Source organism: Chiloscyllium punctatum, chromosome 15 (genome assembly GCF_047496795.1).
Source record: "Chiloscyllium punctatum isolate Juve2018m chromosome 15, sChiPun1.3, whole genome shotgun sequence".
Classification (NCBI taxonomy): Eukaryota; Metazoa; Chordata; class Chondrichthyes; order Orectolobiformes; family Hemiscylliidae; genus Chiloscyllium; species Chiloscyllium punctatum.
The window spans coordinates 63,174,895-63,197,293 of NC_092753.1; the positions used below are offsets into that span (position 1 = coordinate 63,174,895).

At 37.7% G+C, this 22,399-nt stretch overlaps 1 protein-coding gene across 2 annotated transcripts; it reads right to left on the reverse strand.

The window, feature by feature from the left end:
- Window positions 1-2,789: 2,789 nt before the first annotated feature.
- On the reverse strand, window positions 2,790-21,852 carry LOC140486321 (F-box only protein 40-like). 2 transcript variants are annotated; one of them, XM_072585295.1, is made up of 5 exons: window positions 21,805-21,852; window positions 18,041-18,120; window positions 17,507-17,534; window positions 13,647-15,515; window positions 2,790-9,377 (listed from the first exon to the last, which is right to left on the reverse strand). In XM_072585295.1, the coding sequence occupies exons 3-5, from the start codon at window positions 17,507-17,509 to the stop codon at window positions 9,144-9,146; spliced, it is 2,106 nt and encodes a 701-aa protein (XP_072441396.1). In that variant the 5' UTR covers window positions 17,510-17,534; window positions 18,041-18,120; window positions 21,805-21,852; the 3' UTR covers window positions 2,790-9,143. The 2 variants fall into 2 exon arrangements, with proteins under 2 accessions (XP_072441396.1, XP_072441398.1); XM_072585297.1 differs by lacking the exon at window positions 18,041-18,120 and having other exon boundaries at window positions 21,805-21,836.
- Window positions 21,853-22,399: the final 547 nt, after the last annotated feature.

Consider the following 22,399-nt stretch of genomic DNA (forward strand, 5'->3'; position numbering starts at 1 on the left):
ATGCTCCTCCAGGACACTTGTTTTTAGTTTTTATGGCACAGTGACCAAGTGCCAAGGGATCTGTTGGAAGTGATAATGTTACAAAGTGAAATTTATTTCCCACTCACTTAAATATATAGGTCACACAACACGGTTATATTCCAACAGGTTTATTTGGAAGTACTAGCTTTTGGAGTGCTGCTCTTTTGTCAGGTAGCTGGTGGGGCAGGATCATAAGACACAGAATTTATAGCACAAGATCATAGTGTAATGCAACTGATATGATATATTGAACAAACCTAGGTTGCTGTTGAGTTTTTCATCTTTTAGAATGCAGGTTTTTATTCATTAATATGTAAATCCCAGAACTTCTTTCAAGTCATATTCCCAAGATAACTTAAGGTTTTATTTTTAAAGAGGTGTGAGGCTAGAGTCTGTATGTATTTCAATCTTGATTAAGAATGGTTCTATTTCCAAAATAGAAATTTATAAATGTCACATGGATTGACTGCCTCCATTGACTGCCTGCAGATTGTGTGCTTTTTGAGTAAAATAGAATGTATCTGCAAATTTAATTCTGCAAATGCAAATTCATCCCATAGATTTATATGTGTGTATGCGTGCATGTGAGGGGGGAAAGAGAGAGAGAGAGAGAGAGAGTGCAAGTGTGAATGTGTGTGTGCATGTTGTAGCAGATGCTATGACAATGGATGAATGGAGACCACGCAACAATCACCATACAAGGGCATTCCCTCCCAGTCATGGAACACTTCAACATTCAGGGACATTTAGATTAGATTAGATTAGATTACTTACAGTGTGGAAACAGGCCCTTCGGCCCAACAAGTCCACACAGCCCTGCCGAAGCGCAACCCACCCATACCCCTACATCTACCCCTTACCTAACACTACGGGCAATTTAGCATGGCCAATTCACCTGACCTGCACATCTTTGGACTGTGGGAGGAAACCGGAGCACCCAGAGGAAACCCACGCAGACACGGGGAGAATGTGCAAACTCCACACAGTCAGTCGCCTGAGGCGGGAATTTGGCCTTGAATCTCCGGGTGACCATCCTCCAAGCCAGACTTCAGGATACACAACAATACAGAATAGCCGAGCAGAGGCTGATAGCCATGTTCGATACCTATGAAGATGGCCTTAACAGGGACCTGGGATTCATGTCACACTACAGGTGACCACACTATACCATACAATCTCACACACACACGCACACACACATACACAATCACACTTATACATACACCCTTGCATACTCACACACATGCAGACCTTCTCTCAGACACACACACACACACATACACTCCCCTCATTCACAAGCTTATACTCCATCACACACACACAAACTCTACCAAGCACGTACACATGCACAGTCACATGCACACACGTACATACACATGTACATACTCACACTCTTTCTCTCCCTCACATGCATGACATACACATGTAAGTCTATGGGATGAATTTGCATTTGCAGAATTGAATTTGCAGATACATTCTATTTTGATGAAAAAGCACACAATCTGCAGGCAGTCAATGCAGGCAATCAATCCATGCGACTTTTCCTACTTTGGAAATCGAACCAGTCTGACTCAAGATTGGAATATAGACAGACTCTAACCTCACACCTTTAATTCATTGTCTGAGCTGAGATGTCACCTTCTTTTACAAAGCCTTAAGTTATCTCAGGAATGTGACTTGAAAGAAATTCTGGGATTTACATATTAATGAATCGAAATCTGCAACCCATTCTAAAAGATGAAAGACTTAACAGTAATTTAGGTTTGTTCAATATATTGCATCAGTTACATGACACTATGATCTTGTGCTATAAATTCTGTAAATTATGATCCTACCCTACTAGCTACCTGACAAAGGAGCAGCACTTCGAAAGCTAGTACTTCCAAACAAACCTGTTGGACTATAACCTGGTGTTGTATGATTTTTAACTTTGTCCACCCCAATCCAACACTGGCACCTCCTCCTCATTTATTCTTTAAGACTGAGCAGTTTCAAAAAGACCTCATTCTGAGCCTAAAAACAATGAACCTCATCATTGGTATGAGTATTTCAATTGGATTTATTCTTGATTCACTTCACTTACTGACTCCCAACTTCAGCTTGCTTTGAAATTACTTTTAATGATTTGCCATCCTTAAGAAAACTGCTGTGGCTCAGATTGAATGCAATATTCTCAATTGTTCCAGTTCAACTCTGTTTCTGCTGGTAGTTTGGTCACTTCAGTAAAAGAGCATATTTTCATGAAAAATGGAAAAAGTACAACCTTAATCTGACAGTGTTTCTTTATGTGAAACAGTTGGCAATGTTAGTCTGTCATTAAACAGCAAATAATTTCAGTTTTCCTGAGAATAATAAATACCTTTTCGTTCCTGAGGGCCAATATCTAGGATAACATTGCAGGTGTGTGTACCTGAGTCGAGAATGTGGTACTGGAAAAGCGCAGCCAGTCAGGCAGCATCCAAGGAGCACATGTACGTACCTGCCCAGCAGCCCCTGAGGATGCTGGACCCCGCTCTCCCATGGCAACCATCAACCTGCTCACGTGCATATACGTGCTAGTTCAGAAAAACATGCCACAGTCTTTCTCAACAAAATAATATTACCTTTTCTTCTTTCCATGTCCAGTGGCATACGGGTAGACAGAGCACATAGTTACGTTCATTTCCATGGCTAGATTTACAGGTTGCTAACCTATCACCGAAGTATGTACCTCGAGTGACGCCACAAAAATAAAACATCACTCCTCAATTTGTAGCTATGCCCCCTCGTACAAGGTGACGTCATCATCCTAGGAAAAAGACTTTCACTGTCTAATCCTCTGATCATCTTGTATGTCTCTATCAAATTCCCTCTTAGCCTTCTTCTTTCCAGTGAGAACAGACCCAAGTCTCTCAGCTTTTACTCATAAACATGGATGACCAGGAGACATTCCTGCTCTTAATGCCTATCATAGGCATATTGTAAGGGTTTATAAGATGATAATCATCCTGTTTGACTGCATTATGAATGCATTTTCCCATAGTCAAAAAGTTCTAGAATGCACCTCAAACCCAGAGCTTCTGCCTCAGTTAAACATGCTACCTGCTTCACGACAAGACCTTCCATTACCCTATTACTAATGAAAAATGAACAAAATGTTGTCTGTACTAAGACTTTATTTGTACAATTGAATTATAAAGCTTCACAGTTCAATTTTCAATTACAGTAAATGTTTAGCACGAGTAAATATCTTAATAGTAATATCATTAAAACTTATAATAAGATATTATGAAAAATTGAGTTTCAGCTTTTCCTTTAGGTGGACTGGGAGTTGCTTCACATCCCTGACAAAGAACACCAAGTCACTATGACAATACCTGTATCTGCGTCAAGAGTTGTATTTCCTTTCCCTTCCAAGTGTTGTGAAAATTGTATGGAGAATGCACCAGTTACTTCATGGCAATACCATTAGCATTTCAGAATCAAAGCACTCTCCTTTCATACAATGTAAATGTTACTTTGTTTTGGTATTCGCACATTCCGTGAATTAATAATGAAAATATAAATAAATATTAGTACAATAACAAAAGTTTTGACAAAACACGCAGAATATTCTTAGGCCATGAAAATCTTATGCAAAATAAGATATTTGGGGAAAAAAATTGGTGAGAATGAAAAATGGGATTGCTGATATTGAGGGAAAAAAAATCACATTTTCTACATAAGATTTTAATGGCTAGCTGGGTTTCTCACTTGGTACCAGCGAGTAGCTGAATTAATATCTGATTATTAACTAATCTTGTTTCATTGATAAGACTGATTGCCATTTTTCCAGGCAGCAGAGAGAAATTAGATATGACAATTCCCAACATGAAAATCAGAGCAGTTACCTGTTGGCTACAGGTTGCGAGCACCCACTTTCTGTCTCCATGTTACTCAAGAATGTATCTCAAGGCTTTTAGGTTACTTCCTTAGCACTCACTTTGCGCCAATTGAATGCTCAATCTCTGACTTGCCTTTTTGTGCATTGCTCCCTCATTTAGAACTACACCCCTACAAAATTTCTGTCTTCTCTTGCCATTTAGCACAGACACGAAGCCAGGCAACTTGTCATGTTTGTCAGCAATGACCTTTGAAATGGGGGGAATATGTCGCTGTATGGCACCATGTCACATCTGCAGTATGTGCCAACACAATATACAACAAACACACTGCATGTGTTTCAACAAAATGACAGTGTCTCAACATCTAAGGGACAGTCCTTGTTCACGTGAAGGGGGCAGTTTCATTGAGGTAATGTTAGCACAGTCAGTCAAGGACATCATCTGATATCTGTTCAGGGGTTCAGACATAGTCAGTTGGCTTGGCTAGTTGGCATGTGCAGGGTCAGGGGTCCACTCATTAGAACCTGGGGAGTGGGCCATGGTCAGTCCTGTAGAATAAGTTCAACCAGCCCTAGGGATTAGCAGTAAGTCAGTCAGGGAGCTATCATTTCAAGTCATTGGGGGAGTAGGGTTGAAGGCACAGTCAGTCTGGGGTGCCTGTTCACTGAAAATCAAGGGGTTTCTCCAGGCCACGGCTGTAGTAGATAAGTTGGGATTGGAGGCAGTGAACTGGGATGCAGAGGGGACAATATCTGTGAAGAGAGACAACTCAGCATAAAAATGTGGGAGACAGAGTGTAGGAGGGCATAATTTGCTTCAGGATCATTGACAGCTTTGATGGGGGAAAGCAGCTTAAATATGTTTGACATTATGAAATTGTATGCCTAGGACACAGGGGATAAAGTGGGGAGAAGAAATGTTAAAATAAAATGGATGGCATGGAACATGGAAGTTTCAAGCCAGATGGGATTAATAGTAACTGCAAGGCAAAAAGGGACATGAAGGTTTGGAGAGGAGCAAACCTGGACTGAGAGGCTAATCCTGGAACTCACTCTGAAGTACTACTCTTGTTGCCTTTCACCTTCATTCAAATCACAAATGCACAACTGTGACAGAAACTAACCACCACCACACCCACTATGGGCAGAGTGTGTCTATTTTTTGCCAGAGGAAGTAGTGAGCAATATGAATAATCCTGGTCACCAGCAACATCAGCCATGTCTCATTGCCATTACAAATCAATCCTCAGGTGAAATTCTCCCAGGCACTCAATGATGCCACTCACGAGCAAGAACTCTAAGAACTTTTTAACCTTCATATACTTTATCTTCCCATTGTACCCAAATACTCGCCCCTTTTAAAAGATGCATGTGCCTGTGTCATACAGCATGGAAACAGACTCTTCAGCCCAACTAGTCCATGCTGACCACGCTCCCAAACCAAACCAGTCCCACTTGCCTGAGTTTGGCCCATATCCCCCCAAACTTTTCCCATTCATGTATTTTTCCAAATGTCTTTTAAATATTGTACCTGCAACCACCACTTCCACTGGCATTTCATTCCACAGACGAACCACTCTGTGTAAAATAGTTGCCCCTTGTGATCTTTTTAAAGCTGTCTCCTCTAAAATTAAAAATATGCCCCCTAATTGGAAGCTCTCCCACCCCAGGAAAAGACTCTTGCTCTTCACCTTATCTGTGCCCTCCTTGATTTTTTAAACCTCAACCTCCTACACTCCAGTGAAAAAGGTCACAGCCTATCCAGCCTATTTTTATAACTGAAATCCTGCAATCCTGGCAACATTCTGGTAAATCTATTCTAAATCCTCCCCAATTTAATAATATCTTTCCTATAGCAGGGCGTCCAGAACTGCAAACAGTACTCCAGAAGAGGCCTCACCAATATCCTGTACAACCTCAACATGACATCCCAACTCCTATACTCTGAGCAATGAAGGCAAGCATGCTAAATGCCTTCTTAACCACCCATCTACCTGTGACACAAATTTCAAAAGAATTATGCACCTGAATCTTTAGGTCTCTGTTCTACTACACTTCCAGAGCCTTACCTAATTGTCTAAGATCTGCCCTTGCTTGCTTCACCAAAATATAATTCCTCACATTTATCCAAATTAAACTCCATCTTCCACTCCTCAGCCCATTGACCTCATAGAACAAAACCTCTTTGTAATCTTAAATAACCTGCTTCACTGTCCACGATACTGCCAATTTTGGTGTTATCATGCCTCCTATATTCTCATTCACATTGGTTTGTCACCTATATAAACAAAGTGGACCCAGTACCGATCCCTGTGGAACACCGCTGGTCACAGGCCTCTGGTCCGAAAAACAGCCCTCCACCACCATTGTCTGTCTTCTACCATGAAGCCAATTTTGTACCCAATTGGCGAGCTCACACTGAAGCCAATGTGGTTTAATTTCACTAATTAGTCTACCATACGGAACTTTGTCAAAGGTTTTACTGAAGTCCATGTAGACAACACTTACCGTTCTGCCCACATCAATCTTTTTGGTTACTTCCTCAAAAATCTGGAGTTCGATGACTCAGTTCCAAAGAGTCACTGGACTTGAAACATTAATCCTGTTTCTCTCTCTGCAGATTCTGCCAGGCCTCCTGAGTATATCCAGCATATTCTTTTTTTTTAATTCCAGGCTTCCCACATCCCTGTATTTTGATTTTACAATTGCAAACTGATCATCTGCTTTTGTGCAATAATATTGACCAGAACACCAGAGATTACTCCTATCCACCTCTTCTCAATAGTTTTGTGGGAAGTTTTGCATCCACCTGAGACAGTGCAAAGGAGTGTGTTGTAACAACTCACTGTACCTCTGACAGTGCAGCACACCCCTAATACCACAGTGCAGCATCAGCCTCATTTGTATTTTCAAGTCCTGGAGAAAGACTTGAATTCATAGCATTCTAATTCTAAGGCTAGAGTGCTATCAAATGAGCACAACTAGCATACTCAAATAGCTTGTAAGTAACATTGAATATAAAGGATCTTTCAGCTCTAGTTGTATTTGACTTAACCAACAACACTAATCCCTCAATTTTTAAATTATATTTGTTTCTTGTAAAATCTAACATTTATGTAAAAAAGTTTGATGGGCATCACACTAGGACTCCTGTGTGGTGTACCATTATGAAGAAATGGAAAAGCACAGCTTATGCCCAACCCCATAATTTTAATTTAATTTAAACATTTTCAAAGTTCCTGAAATCAAATCAAAAACTAAATGTTCTATGAATGGACATTCTCTCTCCAGTCTCAAGAAAGATTCTAACATTAAGTAGAGTGTGGAGTTGAAGCTCAGAAAGATTCCTTTTAAACACATTAATCCACACTGCCAACCATATCACACCATCCCACACTCTACCTCCAACCTTAGAAGGGCATCTCCTGATATCTCAGTTTTACAAATGAGTTTCTCTTAAAGAGCAAAATTATTTTACTTTCCTGTCAATGCATCAGACACTTTACCAAGAAGTGTTCTATCTCTTTGCAATGCCACTATTTACAATACAGGTAGCTCTCGTATAAAATGTGATTTTGAAGAATTAGGGAACTGTATTTTTGAGAACACTTACCTCTGCTCACAATAGCACAATTCCAGCAGCGATCGTTTCACACCATTCATTCTGCACATGCACCGATGTCAACGCCGAAGATTCTGCGTTGTTCTGCACATGCTCCAATGTGAGCTGCCATCAGAGTAAGTGAGAGGTACAGTACTATACATTTGAGCGGCATCATCTCAAAAATTTAATTAATGAATGTTCATTGCTCTCCCTCTGAGACAAGAATATGATTGTATAATTCCTGTATATGCCCTGTATATTTCCTGCAGAACTGCACTACTCTTATACATAGCATGTGCCTTTCTAATTTGTTCTTGTACCTGTCTATCCCACAATCTAAACCAACCCCCAAGAAACAATCAGAAGACAATCAACCATCGCCATCCACTTCTGCAACCACAACTGCACCTGAAGTGGTGATGACGATGACCCTCTGTCCCTGCATTAAGAATATTTTTCCAACGTAATCTGTTAAATTTATTTTTGTTTCATTAATAAATATGATTTAAATATTCACTTGGGCTGTGCTAAACTTTCTGTTAGGCTTTTGGGTGATTTTTAAGTGATCGTGAGTGATATTTTTGCTGGTCTGCCCCAACCCACATTTCCCATGGGCCCCATTATTTCCATTAAGCAATTTTCTATTAAGCAAGGTTTTGCTGAATGCAACTATGGTGTTATAGGAGAAATATCTGTACTAAGTCAATAACAGAGTCAAATACGGGGGAAGGGTCTTGTTCCTCAACTTCGGATCATATTCTGTAGACAATCTCGAGAAGATGTGTGAGAGAAAAAATCTGATTGAGTTATCTCACCTCTTTAGAAAGCCCCAATAAAACTTATTCCAGTGAGAACTGCAGCACAGATAAAGCCTATTTTTATTTCCTTTCATGCGATGTAGCATCACTGGCAAGATCAGCATCCCTCAGTTCAAATGTACTTAATGACTTGCTTGGCCACTTTAGAGGCCAGTTGCAAATCAACCACATTCCTGTAGATCTAGTGTCAAATGCAGGCCAGACTGGGTAAGGACAGCAGATTTTCTTCCCTTAATGACATTAGAGAACTAAATAGGTTTTTACAACAATTGATGATGATGTCATGGTTACCATTCCTGAGACTAGCTTTTATTTTAAGATGTTATTCATTGAATTTAAATTCCACTAGCTGCTGTGATAAGGTTTGAACTTCTGTCAGCAGCACATTGAGCCTTTGGACGTTACCACTGCATTCCATGTTCTATGTCAATGCTAATAATAAACTTCATTCTCACATTAAATTATCTGATCATAATCAGATTCTGACCTTAAAAAGAAATTCCTGATGTAAGTAGATTATTACCATGTCCTATTTATTCCTACAAATACGTTACATGCTGATCATATGTAAGTCCTGGTTTATACATTTCTTCCATCCTCCCTTGTGACACAAATGTGAGCTGTAGCCTTCAGTCAAATAGTGTCCTGCTACAAAATTATCATTCCTCTCTTCAACTTATTTGGCAAATAAAACACAACTCAAAAAGATTAGTGCATCTTAATACAATTAAAATACAAAGACCTTACCACCCTAAGTGTAAGCTGTATGCTTTGTACTTATTACTTAAGAGCATTGAATAAAACAGTTGAAATAAATCAAGATTAAAACATCAAAACTTCATACAATCAGGTTGGAAAATCTGTTTGCGTTTTTCTTCTTACTAAACATTGTAACAAGGGTCTTTTTCTCTTGTTTCAATTCTGGAGACTTGCACATACTGATGAGAGCGACAGGCTTTGATTTACTCTCTGTCACATAGTATGGACAGGTTTTCAGATGTTCTGCGATACTGGGGTTATCATTAAACCTCCAACTGTCGACAGTAGAGAAGACAGAGCTGAACTGCCACCTCTGTAATAAAAGGAAAGGGTCAGAATCTTACTAATTCAGATTTACCAATGCTCCTTGGGTATAAGGTTCAACTTACAAACGCAAATTGTATGAGTTAAAGGGGTGCAAACTAATATGACTTTTTTCACATAATTTGAAGTGGAATTCCTTTTCCTCAATCTCTGCGCAAAATTAATAGAAGTTTTACATTTGAAATGAGCACAAAACTAAATGGGATTCCCTAGAGGAGGGGGTCCCTTCCATTTAACTAAGGTACAGCCCACAGGCTTCAGTTCTCACTTGCTTCTGCTATCTCAGCACAAACCATGCAGACAGAATTGGTTAAAGAATCTCAATAGATCAGGGAATTTAACAGTGATCTTAAAAAAACACTCAAAGCTACTCATGCTTACATTTTCCATGATCATTTATACTAATTCAAGATTCAATTCACCCAAATCAGACCCTACTGATCTCATCAAACCACTAAGTCTACGCGAGAAAATTCTGCTGATTTTCTTAGATAGACTGGCAAGTGGTTCAGTATGATTTTCTATTAAGTCATTTACAGTGATTTCAAATCTTCTTGCGCATAAGTTGAGGGCTGAACAAAAACAGAAATTTCTGGAAAACCGCAGCAGGTCTTGCAGCATCTGTGGAGAGAAAGCAGATTCAGGTCCAGTGACCCTTCTTCAGAACTCAACTTAATGCAGTTCTGAAGAAGGGTCACTAGACCCAAAAAGTTAACTCTGCTTTCTCTACACAGATGATGCCAGGTTTGCTGAGTTTTTCTGGAAATTTCTGTGCTTGTTTCTGATTGCCAGCATCCACAGCTCTTTTGGTTTTTAGAGGACTGGATTCCTATTAAAAGTGCTAATTTTTGGTGATAAAGTCTTTTCAGCTTTCTTAATAAAATAACACTACATCATCAGTCTTAACTATTTCAAGGATGTTTTTGAGAAAAGAAACTATTATATTTATCGAGATTTGTCAAGATTGATTCCTCCCCAATGTTATATTACAATGTTTATGTCAAGGAAGCACTACATAGGGATTTTTCTTCAACTTGTGATAATGCAAATGATTTTTATAGAAAAAATAAGCTTGACTTTACAAGTACTATTTTAACTTCAATTTTCAATTGGGTCTGCAGCAGAAACCCTACCCTCAAGGTTTAGCATTGGCATATAGTCAAAACAAGTTGCCACTAATGCTAGCATCATTTTATATGGGCGGAATATTAGACTTGAGTGAAAGACTAGAGCTTGTACAATTAGTTTACAGCATACCACTTTCCCCACTATCATAAAAATCATGTTGCAGTAAAAGTTAACAGTCTTCTGGCAAGATTACCACTTCCCCACTATGAGGCAAATGTGATTACATGAGGAAAATCAATACCATGAATTCCTGAAATATTTTGCTGCAGTTTGTGCTTCAAGTTAAGATACTCATGGTATCCTGGAGGAACACATTGTAACTGAATCAAAAACAAAACTGTTTTCACACGTTCAAGCAAACCCACTGCTAGCAGTTAACTAATTGTTTTTCATATCTTCCAAAGAAAGAAAACTCCTCATCAAAAGTGCAGCCACAATTGTACTGTTAAGAGCTTGAAGGAATGGCTGGAACTCAAAAGGAATGGTCAATAATAGCATCAGAAACACTAACCTTACTATGGGTATATATGTTAATTTGACAAATACAAAATAGTGAGGGATATAATAATTGTGTTACTGAAATAGTAAACCAAAGACCTGTACTGATCATTTACATCAGACCAAATCCCACATGGCAGTTTTTGAAACTCAATCCAATTTTTTAAAAAAGGCAGTCAAAATATCGATACATAGCTTCGTTAAAACTAACAATGAAACAGTTGAAATACTGCAGAATTTACACACTTGAATTTACAAGCCCTCAAATTTTTAAAGCATTTACTTAGTACCTTGTGAGCAAGCACCAACATATTTCAAAGTTGAAATTATCAGCAGTGTTGAGCAGGTCGTGGGGAAGCAGTTAAGTTGGATAGCAACTGGATTTCTTCATTTCATTGCCCATATCCAATTTTCTCTCTAATAATGATGGGTCCTGATGCCCTAATCAATATCATGCTTCAAAATACAGGTTCCTAATAAAATGCTATTCATTGTCGTTGGGGCCCAGCATCTTTATTCTAAATTCCCCCTTAACATTTAATATGCCAGAATCAAGGCCAGAATAAATTGCTCAAAGCTCCTTCTAATAACGTGAACCCTTCCAATGCAAATTATCCATATTGAAATGGTTCAATGTATTATCAGTCAAGTTATTCCTGCTTTGTTATCAATTGGCATAAATAAAAAAAGCTGAGAAAATGTATGTGGTCAGCAGACTGAAATATTTGAATGCCACATGAGTTGCTATTCTCAGAGTAAGCAACAGTGCAATCAGGGATAGTTATTTTTAAACTGGCATTGGTAGAACTGAGCTAACTGAAGGTCAACATATTGCTTTAGTGGCGGAATCCCCAAATTGTCAGGTTTTTGTTGTTGAAGGCTAATTTACTTTCTTGTTAACCATAATATTTATTTTCATGGCATTTTAGCTTATGAGTACTTTTGGTAATTTCATTAACACTGTGAGGTATTGAGAACACCATCATATGTTTGTGCTGAATTTTGAGACTATGTAGGACACGTAGGGAAGCACAAGTGGAATAAACCTCTCAGTTATCAGCAATGTAGCCCACAAATAAAATGATTTGCCGTGACATCATATAATGGCACAGTATTGCTGGATATGTTGCATTTATGATTGTAAAAACCCATTAGTGTTGGAAAAATTAGGAAAAATAAGGAAAGGCTACACGATTAACACCAGCCTAGAAATCTGGGATATTGTTTTGCAAATACAGGCCATACAATAAAGTAGCAAATGCTAATATTTAGAAATTTCTTGTCTGCTGTAACATTCTACTAAGCTTCAACACTAAAGTATTGGTGTTCTTGCAAGTGACGTTTCTTCATACCTGCATTTTTTATATCAAATTTGTGAAGCTGTGTGGTAATATTTCTATCACTTCAATATCCCACCTCTAAGTTTAAGATAGAGAAGACTTCTTCATGAGGTAGATTTCCTGTGTGATTTCCTTGATCTGCTTTCATAACTCAGGAGAAGTTTCTTGGAAATTGTGGAAATCAGTTTAAATGGCCATTTATGCCATTTTCCTAGTGTTTTCACAAATTTTCCAGAGGGTGTTTGGAAGATACCCACAAAAATTTCACAACATCTGTGTCACACTTCTTTCTCAGCTACGGAAGTTGAATTTTTTTGACCTTTGATTATTTCCTGCCCTCTGCTTGATCAATAATGAAAACAAACTAATCTAGCTACTAACCAAGACCCCACCATGTTCAAACAGGGAAGAATTCTCTGGACTAACTACTGTTGAGCACAGATAAAGGCTGTCTTTCCAATATGTTCTCGCATAGCAGCACAGAGCGATAAACTCTTGAAGGAAGCATCTGCTGTTCTGTATACATTTGCAAATTTAAATTAAAAATAGACAGACTGTGTGTATTAGCTTTGAGTTGGTTGTCAATTTTGCTTTGGGTTTGCGAATTGACAGCACAGTAAACTAAAACTAGTCAGTAATAATTCTGTAGAAATAATATACTGTTAAAAATCACATTATAATAAATTTAATTAAAATTGACTTCATTCAAAATTAAAAATGCTATTTTGCATTATTGATGCATTTGAATAGTAACTTATGGCAAAAATAAAATATATTTTTTGTCTCCAATAGCTAAAAAGGAATGCTATTCATGACATTCAAGTGTGATTACGGAAGCCTTAGACTGTTTATTAAGCACACTAGTGCTATGTATGTGAACAAGATGAGGAGACAGGATGTGTTTGATAAGTGAGCTGATCAAGGGATAAGGCATTAACATGGAAAGTTTGCAGAACAAGCTGCCATAATGTGATAGACCTGTTGTAAACTCATTGTGCTTAATTAGTTGAGGCCAGTGAAATGGGTGACATTCATTTCTCAAGCTTAACTGTTCCTTTTAGTCATCATAATTCCCATGAATGGAAAAAAAAATGGTTTTTAAAATATTACCACCACTGTTCGAATTCTTAAAAGCTCCCACTACTCTCCATGTTTCTATTCACTTTTCACTGAATTAAGTTTAATTACATAAATTGCTGGCATCAATTTAAACATCACAGAAGCAGGAAAGAAGCCATGTTAAACTTTTCTTTAAAAATTTTTAAATGAACAAGATGAAGAAATATACTTGCCCGTTTTCGAGCTCGCCAAGAGAAGCTTCCATGTGAGTAACTCTTCTTTTCCCAGACAAGAAAGACCATGCCATGCTCTTGCAGTAAAGTGGAAGAGATTGCATTCATCAATACAGATACTTGGGACAGTTGTGCTAGGCTATAGCTGTCCAAGAAACTTGCAATGTACCTCAGTATCTCATATGGAAGACTGCTCAAGCTGAGCCCACTTTTCCTACTTTTCCATATTTTTGGATCCCTGTGACTGTGCTGACACAGAACTGCAGGAATGTCTGGTTTGACTGCAAACGTACTTTGATGTTGATTGTAGATCACTTTAGCCTTCTGACTGGAAGGGCAAAATCTCAGTTGTGAGTAGGAACAGCCAAGATAAGCAAGAGGACATCTCTGTAGCATCCAGCCATTCAGGCCTGACTGAATATCAGCATGCACATTCCTGAAATGTGATGAAAACTCATCTCTCCTGAAGAAATGGTGGCACATAAATGTAAAGGCATTGTTGTATCGTTTTGTGATACACTCCATCTGGAGTTGCAGATATAGACAAGATTCTTTGTGTGCTGCTACATCAGCCAAAGTTACATCATGGCTAAAAGGAGAGGAGGGGAAAGAATATGTCTGAGTCGCAAAATCAATGGTCAGCCCATCAGTGACTTTTCTTTCTGATATAATGTGGCCTTTTAAAACTTTTTCCAAATAAGTAAGTAATGAAATAGTAACTTCATCATTATAATGATCCTCTGTGTCCAGGTCAGAAGTGTCCACAGCTTTGTTCTCCTTTTTGACCTTACTTGACAATGTTTCTCCAACATGTCCACGCTTGGCACGATAACTGGTAGGCACTTTAAAAGTGTTGACAGTTCTAACTGTCTGAGCCTCCAGTTTCCCATAAACAAAGTCTCTTTCTTTGGGTGTACATGCACTCATCTGGCCAAACCGAATAAGCATACTGCCATGATGAACCAAGTACATATTGAAGTGTTTTCTATCCATTTGAGTTTCTAGCCTTTCTAGAACACCTTCCTGCCAAGGAGCTTCACCTGTCTTTTCAACTGATGCTAACAAAGCTGGATCTGGGGGTATATTCATTTTATTTTCATGTAGACTTTTGTTACTTTCGCAAACTAATGACTTTTCACTCTTTTGCTTGGCTTCAGCTTTTGTGGCTTTTTCTTCAGAGGCACATCCTTTATCCTTACTGAAAATATGCTCCCAAGTAGAATACATAGACAAATATTCGAGTTCATTGGATTCTGCAATAGCCATTTGTTCTTCTTGAGTAGGTTCAGCCATTTCTGCCACATCTGCACAGACTTTACCTGCTTCATTGAAATTCCCATCTAAAGTTGCATAATTGACTTGTTGTTCTCCCACTGCCCCTTCCTCATTCAAATTTAACTTATTTTCATCAACAGGTTCAGCCATCTCAGGGAATAGTTCAGCCAACTTCACTGAATTGAAAAGAATCCTCTGATCTGTCATTGCGGTGCTGAAGTCTAAGTCTTCAGGATTCAAGGAATCTTTTACAGCATTTTTATTTAATGCAATGTCATCTTCATTAGCTGGCCAGCGATTCCATTGCATTGAGCAACACACAATGCTGGCAGGACAAACATAAAGATGCTTGGAAAGTTTCTGGCGTGCCATAATGAAGGGACAACCAAAGGCTGAATTCAGGCAAGGTACTTGTTCCTGTGGACATAGTAGTGTATGTTCATCCTCTTTACACTGGTGAAAGACAGCACCACACTTGGAAGAGCAACTGATAACCAAACAGGAAACAGTAGGTTCAAAAGTCTTTTTGCAGTGCCGATTATAACATTTTTCACAGTGTTTGTGCAGTCGAGAAGTCGTATTTCTATTCCTGATCTATAGAAGCAAAAACATCCTGCTTTAATTGCATTGGTTTACTTGATGCACTTGCATATTACTGTAAGGTGTATGTTGTATATTTTGTACATGCTCAAAATCAGACTAGAATTATGAATTCATATCTATATAATATGACATAAAGAATTAACTATGGTTTTACTCTAAGAAGAGCCACTGAGGGTATGCATAAGTCAGAGTGATGCAAGATCATTTGGAATCGGAACCTGAGTCTGTAAGACTCCAGATTTGTCCTCTCTTACCATCTGTTATGTTTAATAAAATCTATAAGTTTCACTTCTTGTAGTATAGACCTGATCATACTACATGGTGTTGAACAATGACTATACCCCTAAGGCAAGAGGTAAGAGGTAAGCAGTATCTGAACTGATACCCAAAGACAACACAGTGTTGCAGGTGAATGATGCCAGCCCAGTCAGCCTAACATAGAGGTGGAGGAGAAACCTGAAACGAAGCTCATTAGAGTCAAGTAGCAATAAGCAATGGACATTAAGATCAAAGCACATATTCACTTAGTCACTGGACCATAAAAAGAATTAACCCGCAGAAATATTGAAAAAGAACAGGAAAAATCCCACAACTAAAAATGGGCTGAGCAACAAGGAAATTAATCAGCTAAACCAAGTAAAACACTACAATTAGTTGAAGTTTTTTTATTGGAATTGGGAAGAAACAAGCATTCAGAAGGTTGTCCAGTAGAAAGTGTGTGAACTATAGAATATGATTGAGAGACCACATTAGGAAAATCCAGGCCTAGCCAGTATCAGAGGGTCATGATTGCTAATACCAGTGCAGAGTTGCATTGGCAGCACAGAAAGAGGGAAAACAGACCACAGAAATTTCAAGTGCCTAGATATTAGAGGACACTGAGTACCAGGATGAATTATTCTTGGGCAATGTAGTTCAGGCACATTGAATTTTCAAAGCACCAAGACAAATTCTAGTGTGCAGACATCATAGTTAATGGCAAGAAAGGTAAATTTTAAATTTGATACAGGGCAGACGTATCAATTCTTTCAGATGTTAAACAATCATGGAGGCCAAAAAGTTTCAAATGATCCGAGTTAAACTTTGAGGCATAGGAGATATTACAAGCAGAGTGAGGTCAGATGTATTCCAAACTTGCTAGAATAGAATAAATGTCATAGAAACCTTGTACGTCATTTAAAATATTTTTAATTAAGTGGAGCTTTATAAATCTTTTAATGTTTTTCAATGAACAGATACCAAAGAGATTGAAGTGACTCGGTAGTAGGAATCTCTCAGGTCCCTTTTATATCCCTTAAATTTAGGATTTGTGCAACACCCAACCCACCACACTCACTTACACATGCAGTCATTATACCCTTTCTACTAAATTATGCCCAATAACTTTTAGCTCATTAGCATTCCTCAGAGGATCTGATCTGTGGAAAAACGAAATGATGAATTGCTCTAACTAGTTCACAATTTTGCATAAGTCAGAAAACACAACCCTGACATAATGACCCATAAGTTTGTACGATAGCAGTGAGGCTAAGAGGAGAGGAACTTATCTTTCTCCAATCAGCTATTTATTTGTCTCTGTGGTGGCAACATGTTAATAACACTATCACAGGCTTGCAGTGCTTTGACAATTATCTCTGATGCTAGAAGATATGCCTGCCTAGGAAAGTAAAAGAAACATCAAATAATGAGAAAGTAAGCTCAGAATTCCAGTTCAGTGACAAACTCTGAGCTCACTGTAAAGAATGAGAATTTTCAAAGAGAGCCATGAAGGTGCTCAAAAGAGGAGAAGAGAGAAAAATAGAGTGAGGGATCAAGGTTATACTTTAATGATAAGGTCAATAACAACTACAGTGATTTGGGCAGGTATTGGGAAATTCAAATAATAATTTCTATCTGAAGATAAATCTGCATTAACTATGAACTAAGAGCTTAGTACTACATGTTACTGCCAGTGACTGTGAAGTTCATATTCAAATTCTTACCATTTTGACTAATCTTCTTTCTTCCCCACTGAAAGAATAAAAACAATTACATTACATATCAATTAAGAAATGTTATGTCCAATAAGTTTCAATTTTTTTTAAAAATCCAGCTTATCGAGCATCAGTTGAATGAGGTATGCTTTATAACATACACAGAACATCATGCAGTGATCTCAGTAAATGGAGTTAGGTGCACTGTGAATGAATAGAAACAAATCGTAATTTGTGTGATGGGATGAAGTGTAAGGAATTGCATTTTTCATTTATATTCATTCGAACCTCAGTACCAATCACCCAGAGGTCAAGTATGAGTAGTAGATTCAATTCTGTGTATCACAATATTTTTCTGGTAATTTGACTCAACATCAACACCAACAATGGGGTGTGTCAATTTGTGAAATTCTATCCTCATAATACAGCTAATGACTACTGAATTTGAGCAATTTTTGGTAGACATTAATTTGTCTATTTGTCTGTATTTCATTTGTCTGAAAGGAACTGTGAAATTTGTAAAAGAGGAAAGGTATATCTCACCTGATTAGACTGGATTTGGTTTTATGTTCCTATAGTGAATAGAAATTGCATACTGACAATCTGGGATGAATTGCATTTGCCTTTAAAGAAAAAGAACATAGAAATTAGAAACTGGAGTAGGATATTTTACTCTTTGAACCAGCTCTGCCATACAGCAAGATTGAGGTTGATATTCCATCTCAAGTCCATCTCCCTGCACAATCCTTATTACTCATAATGACCTTAGTATTTAAAAATAAACTCCTGTTTTGAATATGTTCAATAGCTGAGCATCAACAATAGGGAATTCCAAAGATTCACATCCATTTGAGTAAAGAATTTTCATTTCACTGCAGTGCAAAATAATCAACCCTTCTTCTGTAACCATGACCTCGCGTACCAGATTCCCAGCTAAGAAAATATATTTACAGTAGCTACCTGTCGTCAATAAAAGGTGCAGTAAGTTAGGACTTTTTTTGCACATTTGATTATATATCCTCCACCTCCAACTCTCTCCCATTTGTCATGGGAAGTTAATATGGAGGTTAATGATCAGAGAACAAGAATGAAAGAAATTGAATGAAAGAAAATAAAATTAACCAAGTTTAAAAGAGTAAAAGTTTAAATAATGATAAATACAAATGGAAAGGAAAATGAGAGCAAGAGAAAAACTATAAGCACAAAAATAGAATGAAAGAGGAGGAGGAAAATAATGAGTCAGAATCAGAAGAGCATGAAAATGAAAATCCAAAGATGTGCTGGTTAGGTGAATTGGCCATGATAAATTGCCCACAGTGTCAGGTGCATTAATCAGGTGCATTAGCTAGTGAGCTAAGTATCGAGTAGGGGAATGGGTCTGGGTGGGTTACTCTTCGGAGGGTCAGTTGGGCCGAAGGGCCTGTTTCCATTCTTTAGGAAATCTAATCTAAAAGAAAACAAGGAAATACAAATAATAAATAATAGGAATGTGGAAAGAAAGACTGAGAGAATATGAAATTAAAGAAACAGTAAGAATTGCAACATAGAGTACGAAGGTAATAGAAATAAAGAATGAAGAGAAACAGAGAGAAAGGGGGAATCACCATGAAAATAAATTAGAATAAGAAGAATTTATGTGAATTAGGGACAGAAAATTAGACAGCATAGAAGAATAAGAAAGCTAGATCATGAGGAAGACAAAAGAGAGATCATGATAAAATGACTGTGGATGCAAGTTATTAATGAAAGGGAGAAAATGAGCAAGGTGAGGTCATGTGGAAATAATAAAGCATGAGAGTAAGTGTTAAAATAATATTGTAAGAAAAGATACAAGTCAAAGAGAAAAGCAATCAAGGAAAGAAAAATAAGTAGAAATAATAGATTTTGATGGAAAGGCCCATTCCACAGGCTGCTTCCAGCATTTGTAGAATTTAACACAGTTTTTCTACAAACAATGCAATAAGGGAAGAAAGACATGAAGGATCAGGATGAACAATGGAACAAACAGTGAGTCATCTTCACCAAGGAAATTTGTGGATTGAGTGGAAGAACTGAAATGTGATGAATTGGAATAAATGAATAACAGAGCAATAAAAAGTTAAAGTTACATTGAAAGAGAGATACAAAGAGGCAGAAGGGATGTCAGAAGATAAATTAAACCTAAAATTAAACACTTAAAATCTCATAAAATAATTCACAACTGAAAAGAATTTATGATGGTTTATCCTCTGGGTGAGAAAGGTTAATGTATATCTCCAAGGGAGGGAGGTCCTGGACCTTCTGACCCAGAGGTAGGGACACTTCCACTGTAGATATTTCTTAAATCAACATTTTCAGAGATGTGAGTACACACCTCTGGAGCAGGTGGAATTTGAACCCTGGCCTCTTGGCTCAGGGGTAAGGACACTACCACTGGAACAATGAGCCTTTGATTAGATAAAGACTGCTTTACTTGGTATTCCCAGCAGGCTCCTATCTAACTACGAATGAAACCTGATTGTGATCAGCTTCTGAGATCAGATGAGATCAGGTATCTTCAGACTATTATTAACGTAGGCTATATTCAGAGTCATGGGAAGTCTAGCGTACTTCAAATGCAGGCAAATAAAGCAGATGAGAGAGACTTCTTGGAAATGAGTTATAGATATTTTCCTAATCAACCTGTTCAATGATGTTATTAAGCACCTGTGAAGCAGATGGGATTTGTATGCAAGCCTCCTGGCTCAAGATAAAGATAGTACTATTGTACCACAAAAGCCCTAACATCTGACACTTGATTACCATCTATCTTCAACCCTACTCAAGTTATGTTCCTTAATTCTGATGAAATCCCATTGTGATTGTAGTGTCTTTCTTTAACCTCCACTATTCTTCTGCTGGAGAATAGATAGGCTGCTCAGGCAATACAAAAGGCACACAGCATCCATCTGCCAATATACAGACCAGAAACAAGAAACTGAGACAGTCCTTCTTTTACTCACATACTCATGTAGACCATAAATACATTGTTAATGATCTGCAGGAAAGTAAAATTCATAATTCCAGTTTTACGAGTTGAGGTATGAGATGCACTTCTCTGTATCCCAGCCTCAGTTGCCTGGATGCCAAAAGAGAAAACGTATCCCAACTAGGCAACCTCACCCTAAATTCCCTTCAAATCACTACAGAAATTTTAATCCTGCAGCAGGAAACAATTTCTGTCACCCAAAATTGACAAGTTTCCAATTAGTGGCATTGAAATATGTTCAGAGTTTACTAATAATATTAGGAATTTAATTTAATTTAATAATAATTTAGTACAATTTATGCTCATATTGGCAGGGTATTGTGATGTTTTCCCAATTGTGCTCCTGAAGAAATCCCCAGGCTGGCATTTCAAATCGCACAGAGATAATCAAAACATCTAGCTTGTGATACTGCTGCAAAATGCTGCTGATGACATAAATAAAAAATACTGGAAATGCTTAGCTCATGGAGAGTGAAACCAAGTTTAATTATTCAGATTGATAACCTTGAAAAGGTCATCAGCCTGACACGTTAACTGTGTCTTTGTCCACAAATGCTGTCAGACTGACTAAGCACTTCCAGCATTTACTGGTTTTATGGTACACACTGCTTGTGGTCAGTGAGACTATTCAATACTGATCATTTTTAGTAATATACTAAATTTCTTTCTTCAGTGTTGAAAGCAAGGCCATTTTGGTTTTAATCAAACTCCAAGAATCATGCAGGATTTCTGTTTATTTGTTAAATGCAACATTTTAATCACTTCTTGTCAGTCTCTCTAAACATATTTGAAGGGCTATTTGAAATTCTTATAGATTTATTCCATCACACAAGACACTGCAGTAAAAAAAAGTTTTAATCTATGAGACACGAACTGACCCATATGGTTTCATTCTTCTTAAATCATCTTAAAATTAAACTTTTGTAAGTGTTAAGAAAATCAGTAAATATGTTACTCCTTTATGTCCTGTTGATTTCATTAGAAATGCAACTAAAAATGTTATAAGTATTTATTCGAAAAAGGGCATTCTATAGCATGAGCAATACCATTAAAATCTCTGTATTTTTCAAATATAGTTGCACCAGCATGAAGATTTTACTTGACAAGGATTTTGTACACTATTAAGTATCAAGTTGTGTTTTCTGGATCACAAGATCTAATTGCTCTAATAATATTCAATGAGTATTGAGCGCTTTTGCTGAATGATTAATTTAATATGCAGCACACATATCCATAAGTCTTTACAATAGAAAAATGCAACAAAAAGTTAATGTAAGGCTGGAAACAAAAGCAAACTTACTTTTAGAAAAATATTGTTGTTCAGTTTTGTCGTCCCTGCTTAGATCTGAATACTGCACATGCTCAGCTCATCAAGAGGTCACATTTATATTTAGATAAATGTGTTTGGTTTTAAAAATAAACCGAATCAGAGCTTTTGGAATGAGGTAAGTGATGTTTGGGATCCTAATAAACAACAAACTATTAATGCCCAAAACATTACTATTTCTTCTCTTGTTAAAGAACAAGGAGCAGAATCTTATGCTTTTATTCGGCTGCATACACTTGCTTTGAGTTTTTTTGAAGGGTTCAACATCATGTGGTCTAGTAGGGTTTCTCTCCATATTTTACCCAAATCACCTCATTAATTGCCTATCACAGCCCATGACTCTCTCACATCCAGTTTTCATACCATCTTACCATGCACCATTCCCAGTTCAACATGACACTCATCCGACAACCTGGAATTGACGAGAATCCCTTGCAGCCACAGCATCTTTAAAATCCTGGTATTTATCCTGATGTGCCGGCAGGTGCCTGGAAATTCTGTTAGATGGGTTAACATACATTGCAGGGACGGTTTTGCCAAGATCAACAGTGGGCACCATAACACCAGA

Bases quoted from the DNA above. Each gene is read 5' to 3' on its own strand.
- LOC140486321 (XM_072585295.1), bottom strand. The intron at 9,378-13,646 runs GCAAGTATATTT...CTTTTATTACAG, and splicing joins CTTGGCGAGCTCGAAAACGG to AGGTGGCAGTTCAGCTCTGT.